The sequence below is a fragment of the Rattus rattus genome, chromosome 8 (genome assembly GCF_011064425.1).
Source record: "Rattus rattus isolate New Zealand chromosome 8, Rrattus_CSIRO_v1, whole genome shotgun sequence".
Taxonomy (NCBI): Eukaryota; Metazoa; Chordata; class Mammalia; order Rodentia; family Muridae; genus Rattus; species Rattus rattus.
This window is the reverse complement of record NC_046161.1, coordinates 101,283,868-101,292,749: the sequence shown is the minus strand read 5'-3', so window position 1 is coordinate 101,292,749 and position 8,882 is coordinate 101,283,868. Positions and strand designations below refer to the sequence as shown.

The following is an 8,882-nucleotide window of genomic DNA, read 5'->3' as shown; positions in this document are numbered from 1 at the left end:
GTGGCCCCTCTAATCTGCGATGGTGCATGTAAAGTTTGTGAGAGCCCGCCCTCCTCACTCTCACACTGGGAGGGGTCCAGAGGACCTGGGTGAGAGCCTCTCCTTCATTCATACCAACTACTGCAAGGCCCTGTGAGAGGACGCTCCCTGTCTCTGTCTCTGTGGCCTAAGGGTGCTGAGATGACCACTGCAGAGTCTGACTGAGGACTTGGAGCAGAAGGTCGACCTTGGCCCTGCCCACCCCTCCAGGTTCAACTAGGCTGGCCCAACTCAGGGTAAGAACACTGAATATAACCTCTGCATTCTAAGAGTCCAAACCCAGAGCAGCTAGAAAACTGGAAACGACAGGCCTCTACTAAATGGAGTTTATTTTTAAAAGTTAAAAAGCTCCGTTTACATACATATGTACAGATCTCAGCTTCGACCCACCCCGGGTGGGCACCCTTGGGAGATGAACTGGTCACAGCCAACAGAGGCTGAGACTCAGTGGGTTGGCTCGGCTCTCAAGACCCAGAAGTGCTGGCCAGTCTAACCCCATCCCTGCTGAGCCTACCCTCCCACAGGATGAGTGTCTGAACAGGTGGGACGCAGAGGACATCTCAGTCAGAGTCACAAGCCTCTTGTCCGGTGGTGGCGTCCACTGCAGAGGCCAGGTTGTCTTCCTGCCCTTTTAGCCGTTCACCTGGATAGAGAGCAAACACATGGTAAAGGGGTTGCTTAAGCCACCGCCCTGAGAGCAGGACCCCACTGGCCAGCCCGCACTTACGGATCAGCTCTGCAATGGCTCTCTGGGTCCGCTTTTCTAACTTCTCTAGCTTCTTGGCCACATCTCTCTTGAGATCCCTGGCGCAGGAGAGAGGGGACATTGAGACGCTAAGGGCTTGCTGGGCCTGGCTCTGGGACCGCCCTGCAGTGTTTTCCTATTTATATCCTCAGCTGCCTGCGGCTGCTCTGGGGAGGCCAGCATGCTACCTTCTCTGCTCTGCTGGACCCCAAGGTCCGTCGTCCTTCCCAACTCCACTGAGCTAACTGAGGATGTGTACCCCAGACCCAGTCAGGGTAGAGGACCGAGACAATGGTGGCTGACTCCTTGGGATCTCCCTGTTGTCCCCTAAGTCAGCATCAGAGGGGAACTTGCTGTGGCCAACTGTCAGCCCTATTCCACCTCTCGCCACAGCCTCCCACCCCCACACCCGGGGCCCATAACTCCTAAACTCAGCCTGAGTCCTCTGGTTCTGCAGCTCCTACAGCACACACCTCACGCCCGCTTCACTGAACTAAGGCAGTGCGGTGGGGGCTGCAACCCCACAGATCCTCAGGCACAAGAAGACGGCCCCGATGTGCCTACAGCCTACGGTACTTTCCCTCACCCATGTTCTCGGCTCAGTCAGAGGGGCTGGGTCCAGGCTTCTGGGCCTGAAGAGACTGGGTTTCCTACAGTTACAACAGAGACATGAGCCCTATCTGCTTGCCCATCCGTTCTCCTCACTGTGGTATCCTGAGCACAAGGGGCTGCTCAGATGGGGCCCAGAGCAGGTGAGTTTTCCCCTACACAAGAGCCTTGAAAGGATGGCTGCTCTTCATCCCAAGCCCCTCTTCAGCTCTACCCTCAGCCATTACTCATGCCTTACTTAGCCCTTATCCCCGACTCTCTTGGGCAGAGCTATGCCTGCAGTGCTTGTCCCTACCTGTCCCTTGGCTGTCCTCCCAGCTGAGGCCTATGACATGCACCAAACACTACCACCTCCCAAACAGCCTGCACCAGCCTGCATGGACAACACTCACCAATCAGGTTTCCGGGGTGCCAGGTTGGCCAGGTCCTAGGGAGAGAGGAGACAGCTCATCAGTCAAGGCCCAGTCCCAGGGGGAGTGGAGAGACAGAAAAATGCAGGCAGGCAAGGAAGGAAGTAGGGTGGGAACACAGACAGCTGGAGAAGGAAGCAGCACAAGCAGGAGGGGCCGCCCAGGTACTCACCACTTCCTCTATGACAGGCTCTGGCTTGGCAGCCTCCAGCTGCTCCTTCACCTTCTCTTCCACTAGAGGGCGAAAGAACACAGGTCTGTTGGGTAACAGCTCCACTCCAGAGTGGACAACACAGGTGGTCCCAGGGAGGAGGAGGGGCCCGCTCAGCCGCAACTCTGAAGACAAGTCTGGTTTCCCAGGTTGAAGGCAGACGCCAGGGCCCAGAAAGGGACAGAGCAGGCTCTAGCTGGAGTGGACAGGCCCAGGCCTCAGGCTACCAGATGAGAAATGGGTGCCTATGTCAGGGGGAGTGTGGCTTTAAAGTGAAGGCCCGAGAAATTTCCTCTAGGTCTGGAATCTGGGTGCCTTATCTTCCCTTCCATTCCACCCAGACTTAGGACAGGCACCCCTGCCTCCACCACGCCCCTAGGTCTCTCTCTGAGTGTCCCTTTCTGGGGACAGTGCCTGAAACATAATGATGTGGACAGCCTTCAGACCTGTTACCAGGGAAGTGTCCCTCTGACCTTCCTTTCTTCTGTCGGACTTTTAAGTCCTGGAGGCCTCCTAGTAGAGGCCAAGAGCCAGTTTCTCATCCCTCTCCTACCCTGTGGGATGCCTTCGTCTGACTCTGCCACTGGGTAGGGGGAGGATTAGCAAGAAACAATTGGGCAACTTCTGAATTTTTTATGAGATCATTCATTCATTCATTACTTGTGCAATGAAAAGTTGGTATCAAAAATAAAGAATAAAAAACTAAGATTCTCGCATAGGCGCAGTAGCACATAGCCCCTGGGAGACAGGGACAGCCTGGTGAGTTCCACAGTGAGGCCCTGTCTTAAAACCAAAAAAAGCCAGATTCTTCAGAACAAAGGATGACCCTGCTCCTGTGAGCAGGAGGCTCCCTTTCACCTCAGGGCTCTCACCCTTAGTCAAGGCTCTCTCTGGCCTTTGTGTTGCTGTTGGTTTTTCATGCAGCTCTACGGTCGGCCTCTCTCTGGTCTTTCGCTCTTTCCCTCTCCCGGGGCACAGGGCCTACTGCTTGCCTTGCTGCCCGTAGACCTCAGGTCACTTCTGTTCCTCCTGCAGGGCCTGTGCTCTCCTCCAGGATGGCAGGCGCACGGGGCCTCCTTCCTGCCCTCCTGGCTCTTTTATGGTCCCTGAGAAGGTGTGTGAGTGTCCCAGAGGTCCTGTCTCTGGCTTAGCAGCTCTTCTCTGAGGGTAGTTGGAAGGGACATGGGGAGAAAAGGGGTCCATGTACCTGCAACTGGTTTGGCCTGGGGAACCCGCCTCCTCTTCAGGTCTTCATCCTCTGGGACATAGTTCCGAAGCCTGAGGCCCCTGTGAGAGCAGAGCATTTGCACACCTTAATGCAGGAGTGGGATGGGATGGGTGCTTCCCATTTGCAAGTTCCACGTTTCCACGTTTCCTCCTATCTGTCTGGAGGTGGCTAAGTGAAGGGAAACACAGACCTTAAGCGTGCACGCTCCTCAGAAGCTGGGCAGGGGGACTGAGGACACTAACTAGTATCTACTGGGTTGTCTCCATTGGGAACCCAGGGCCTGCCATTTTCACGAGGTCACACAGCAGAGATTGTACGGCTGAGATCAAGGCTAAGCCAGAGCTCCTGGGCTGAGCCACTCCTCACAGAAAGCCCTCCATACTAGCTCTCCAAACCCAGCTGAACCTCTGTAGAGCCTTCAAGTCTTGGAGCCAACGTACGTCACAAAGTCTGTCATCACTTTCAGTGGAGAGGGCCTGGGTGTACTGAGTGACATGAAGATGGGGGGGGGGTGAACGGACAGATTGACAGACAGACAGAGGTAGACTGTGTGTTCAAAAGAGCAGGGCTGCCTTTGTGCAATATACAAAGATCCCAGGAGGTGGCTTCTAGGCCCAAGGGTATAGTGGATTCAACCAAAACACAGGCGACACTGATCTGTTTCATACCTGATGGGAGAGGCCCACAAAGGCCATGGAGACGAGGCTAGGTTGGTGGCTCCCCAGTCTCTGAGAGGGCAAGCCATTCTGTAAGTGAGGTGCACAGTGCCTGTGGCCACACAACTAACTAGTGGTTGTGCCCCCAGCTCACGTACCGACCTTCCACCTCTTCCTGCCAAGGCCCCCGGGGCCGGGCTAAACCCAGGGAGCGCCAGTACCCACACAGTCATGCAACACATCCAGGGGTACCCTGCCCCTCTGCCTGCTCAGGCCTGGGGTGAGCAACAGGTCACTGGGGTGCACAGTGAAAAGTGGAACCCATCTGCTGCCATGGCTTTTGTTCACCTCGGGGTGGGGAGAAAAGAGGAACAGAAACTGGGTGTGGGAAGAAAACGGCAGGGATTAGTGAGAGGAGTAAGAAAAATCCTAACCCCACGACCAGATCCAGGGTCCGTGAGTAATAAGAGGAACTACACAGCAGCAAGCTTCACCTGCTGCCCATGTCCTCAGATGGCCACCAGCATGAAGGGGACCCAGCAAGGCGAGGGGGAAGCAGAGGAGTCAGGCGGCAGCAGCTATGTCCACTGCTCCACTTGTGGAGTTAGCCCGACTGGGCAGTCAGACACCTAGGCCCTCACTGTGAGACATCCCACTTCCCACGTCAGTGAATACAGAGGCTGTTCTCTGTGCCTCTGTATCCAGCTAGGTTCAAGCCCTCACCCAACTCACTGTGAGGGCAAAGGAAGATGAGCCCCCTGCCCCCAGCCACCGCCCCAAAACCTGAATCCTTGTGTCCCTGGCCCACTGCCAACAAGGAGTCTCAGGGAAAGGGGCACTGGATTGTGCTTGGTGCTTTTCTAAGCAAGTCCAAGATTTAATTCCCTTTCCACAAACAACAAACTGGGCACAAATACAGTTTAAACATCCACTAGGCAGCCCTGAAGAACCAAGCTGGCCAGGATTGCAGGGGCTGCACACAGAGATAAGAGTGAATAACAGGGGCCTCCCTTGAGCACCTGTCTCTTGCTAATGGTGTCTGAAAAGCTGGGCTCCCTGCAACCTTACAGAGAAAAATGTAGCAGAGTCCAGGAGGAGCAGGTCCTGGCCAAGCTCTGGGTTTCCCATTGTGACCCTCTCTTAAGAATGGGGTGAATCTGCGGCACGTCACTTGCCTGCCAGAGACAGAAATAACCACACAACACCAGGGCAGGTGGATCACCGCTCTGCAGGGGTGGATATAACTGCGCACCCCATTCGTCCCAGAAGGAAGGCTCAGGCACCCCTAGGCTAGCTGTTGGTGAGAGGGGTAATAAGCTCTCTATGGAGAAGAGGAAATGACCCAGAATCTCCGATGACGCCAACGTCACTGAGAACCAGGGGTGCACTACAACTATCAGAGATAAACTTAGTTAGGTGTGGTGCTGTATGCTAATACTGAAAAACTGAGGCAGGAGAACTGCAAATCTGAGGGCAGCCTGAGCCTCACCATAAGACTGTCTCCCCAAAATATAAAACAAAAAGAAGTAATTTTCTACTGTTTTCTATTTCTGCAGGGTTTGATTATCTATCTATCTATCTATCTATCTATCTATCTATCTATCTATCTATCTATCTACCTACCCACCCACCTACCACCTACCTACCTACCTGTCTATGTGGGTGTGTAACATGTTCCTCAGAGGTCAGAGGACCGCTTGTAGGAGTGAGTTTTCTCCTTCAGCATGGGTATTGAACTCAGGACTGAACTCAGGTCATCAGACTTGGCAGCATCCACCTTTAGCCTCTAAGCCTTCTTCGGTCTTGTTTTCTTCCTTTTAAAATGTGTCTCATGTGTCCCATTGTAAAGTCCTGATCCCCTAGCATCTACCCCACCCCCACCCCGAGTGCTATGATAACAGGCATGCACCACCATACCCAGGATACCCACGGAATATGCTAAGATTTACATACTTACAAACCATACACAGGAAATACATTTTAAAGAGATAATGACTGAGTTTTGAAGATAATTTTGCCAGAGGCTGCTTCTTTTCTCAAAGCCGGTGGGAATACAGGCATGCAGCACCATGCCCAGCAATGACTGAATGTTCACAGAACCATACAGAATTTAATAAAATGGGACGGAGTTGGCTCAGTGGCTGAGGGGATGTTGCTCTGGTAGAAGACTCAAATTCAGTTTGCAGTACTAACATGGCAGCTCACAACCATCCGTACCTCCATTCAGAGGAATCTGACGCTTTTCTGACCCCCTTCGGTGCTGTGCCTAAGCGGCTGATGCCTACGTACACAGAAAAGAACTGGCGAACCACAGGTAGATTAAAAAAGACCATCAACCCACTCCAGGCGGGGTTGCAGCTGAGGGTGAGTGCTTGCCTGGCCTGAAGGAAGCACTAGATTTAATCCCTGATAAGAACGGACCAAGCATGGCGTGCGCCTCCGTAGTGTTCCTAGGGCTCAGGAGGTAGCAGCAGGAGGATCGGAAGTTCAAGGTGGGTTACATATTGGGTTCGAAGCCAGACTAGGACACCTGAAACACTGTCACAAACAAGAAAACCATGAACTTCAAGGAAAGTAGATGTAGTCAAACCATTGCCAAATTACTAGACAGACAGTAACAAAGAGAAGCAAATCAAAGACAGCGTCCTCAGTGACGACGCTGAAACCCACAGCTAAGGCCTCACTGGCTGACGGAAGACTAAGGCAGTGCAGTGAGGCGCAGGCGCAGGGGAAGGCTGAGCTAGGCACGTTGAGTTCTAGAGTCTCAGCCATCCAGTAAGACTCTTAGACTAAACCAAACTAAACACCCCACCCCTGCAAAGCAAAACAAAACAAAAATAAAATATGAAGCACGTGTGGTCCTGCTCACCCTTAACTTAGGCTAGGACTTAGTTAGGCAGAAGAGGCTGGAGTGAGGGCTCAAGGCTAGCCTGGGCCACAAATGAGCTCTCATCTCAGACAAACAAGTAAAAATATAATCCAGTAAGACAGTACAATGGCGCAGAGTGACCAACAGTACCCACATCTGCATGTACTGGGCCTGTGGTGCAGGGCATGTAGAACTACTGCTGCTACTTGTTTGGTTTGGTTTGGTTTTTTAAAGACAGGGTTTCCCTGTGTAGCCCTGCTGGTCCTAGAACTTGCTCTGTAGACAAGGCTGGCCTGCCCCCTGGGCCTCCCTTCCCTCGCCCAGCCTGCCTCCTGGGCCTTCACACAGCTGAGCAGCCTTCTCTCTGCAGACTTGAGTGTGGCAGGATTAACAGTGCCAGCCAGACCAGTAAGGCCAGTCGTCACCCACCACCCTCTTAGGGGCCAGGAAATGCTGATGCTACCTGTATTCACACAGCAGCCAGCTGTTTTCTGGGGGTTGTGGGAGCCAAATGCTGGTTCTGGTCAGCACCCATGCCCCTTAGAATAGGGTAGCTGCTGGAAGACAGGTCTAGAGCCCTGGACTTCTAACAGTATGGCTCAGCCCTGAATCTTGGTTTTAATGCTTTTCAGACATGGGCAGGCCTGTGCTACCATCAGTCTCCAAAAGGAAGCCAAGGTTGTCCATCTCTCCTGAGGTTTGGGTTGCGAAAGGCTGAAGTCATCCCAACTGACTACAGCAGAGTCCTCTAGACGAGACATCTCATATCCACGGTACTGCTCCAGAAGCTCGCTGGCCCTGAGAGCTCCACCTCTGGACAAACAAAGGAGACCAGCACGAGGGACAAAGCCTTGTGTGTAGCTGGCAACAAGACAGCACACACACACACACACACACACACACACACACACACACACACACACAGGCAAAGCCTGCCAAGGCCCCTCTGTAGCTCTCATAGCGGTTAATGAGTCAAAAAGAAATTGGTTTTTGTGTTGCCCATAGGGAAGCAGGGTCACCAGGAGGCTCAGCCAAAGGGCCTCTTTCCTTTCTACCTGTGTGCCATTCCAGTTTGTCTGGTCCCCACCAACCTGCTATCAGTTACGAGTGAGCTTTGGAAACTGGGCCAGCCAGAAGCCGGGCTTATCTTACTGGCTGCTGTAGCCCTTTCTGCTTCAAACTAGGTGTGAGGCTGACAAGGACTGGAGTTCGCACAGGAAAAGGAGAAGATGGGTTTCGGCTCCACAGACCCTTCCCAATCTTTACAATGCCAGGGGCAAGGGTTTGCAGGAAGCGTGGGGTGACCCCCAAAACCCAAGCTTTCAAGTACCAGAAGGCAAAGGAATGGGAGAGCCAGGCCAGGGAAGAGCCAGCCTCTGCCTGGACAGAACAAGCCCTGGTGGAGAGCCTGAGGCAGAAGTTACAGCTGTGAGTTTGTGTAAAGCATTCGTATTCCTACCTGGACGAAAGCTCTGCCACTCCTGAGTGTCTGAGGCTTTGGTCCTTGACATGCGGTGCCCATGACATTCAGGATGACCTCAGCTTCTCACAGTGTACCAGAAGAATGTCACATGGTCAAAGGGACAATAAGGACACTCGTAATGGCCTTTTTTAGAATGAAGAACAAGGGAGGGGATGGTGGTGTGCTGGTCAGTGATGATAGAAATAACCCTGCCGGAAGCCTGGAAAGAGCTAAGAAGTCAGGCCTGGGGTAGACTCCCAGCTCCAAAGCCAGGAGCCGGGGAAGGTATTTCCTGGCATCCCTTTCATACCTTTCAAATGCTGAGACACAAATCTCTCTCATCAGTACATGTAGTCACTTTCCTTGGTTTTCTGTAATTTCCACAATGTCTAGTCAATATCTGATGACCATCTACAACCAGGTTGGGGACAGGTGGGATGGCTGTGGCAGGGAAGGCCTGCGGCAGCACCCAAGCTCCTTCCTGGCACCAAAGAGTTCAGGGAACAGGCTCAAAAGGGACCAGTGAGCCGCCCCAGGCCTCTAGGACAGGGGCCTTTGGTCACAGCAGTGGACTTCCCCTCAGCCCCTGGGCTTTGGCAGCCAGTATCTGAATCAAGCCTTGAGATTTCTCTGCAGGAGGCAGACGCAAAGGC

The 8,882-nt window shown here is 53.2% G+C and overlaps 1 protein-coding gene across 1 annotated transcript in view; it reads right to left on the bottom strand.

The window, feature by feature from the left end:
* Positions 1-349: 349 nt before the first annotated feature.
* The window catches only part of Ccdc12 (coiled-coil domain containing 12), a 51,477-nt gene continuing 42,944 nt past the window's right edge, over positions 350-8,882 (bottom strand). Inside the window, exons 3-7 of the mRNA XM_032910772.1 lie at positions 3,222-3,301; positions 1,976-2,037; positions 1,786-1,820; positions 767-843; positions 350-682 (exon numbers count right to left, since the gene is read on the bottom strand). Of these exons, the coding sequence (XP_032766663.1) occupies positions 600-682; positions 767-843; positions 1,786-1,820; positions 1,976-2,037; positions 3,222-3,301 (337 nt within the window). The 3' untranslated portion in view covers positions 350-599. The remainder of the gene's footprint in view (positions 683-766; positions 844-1,785; positions 1,821-1,975; positions 2,038-3,221; positions 3,302-8,882) is intronic.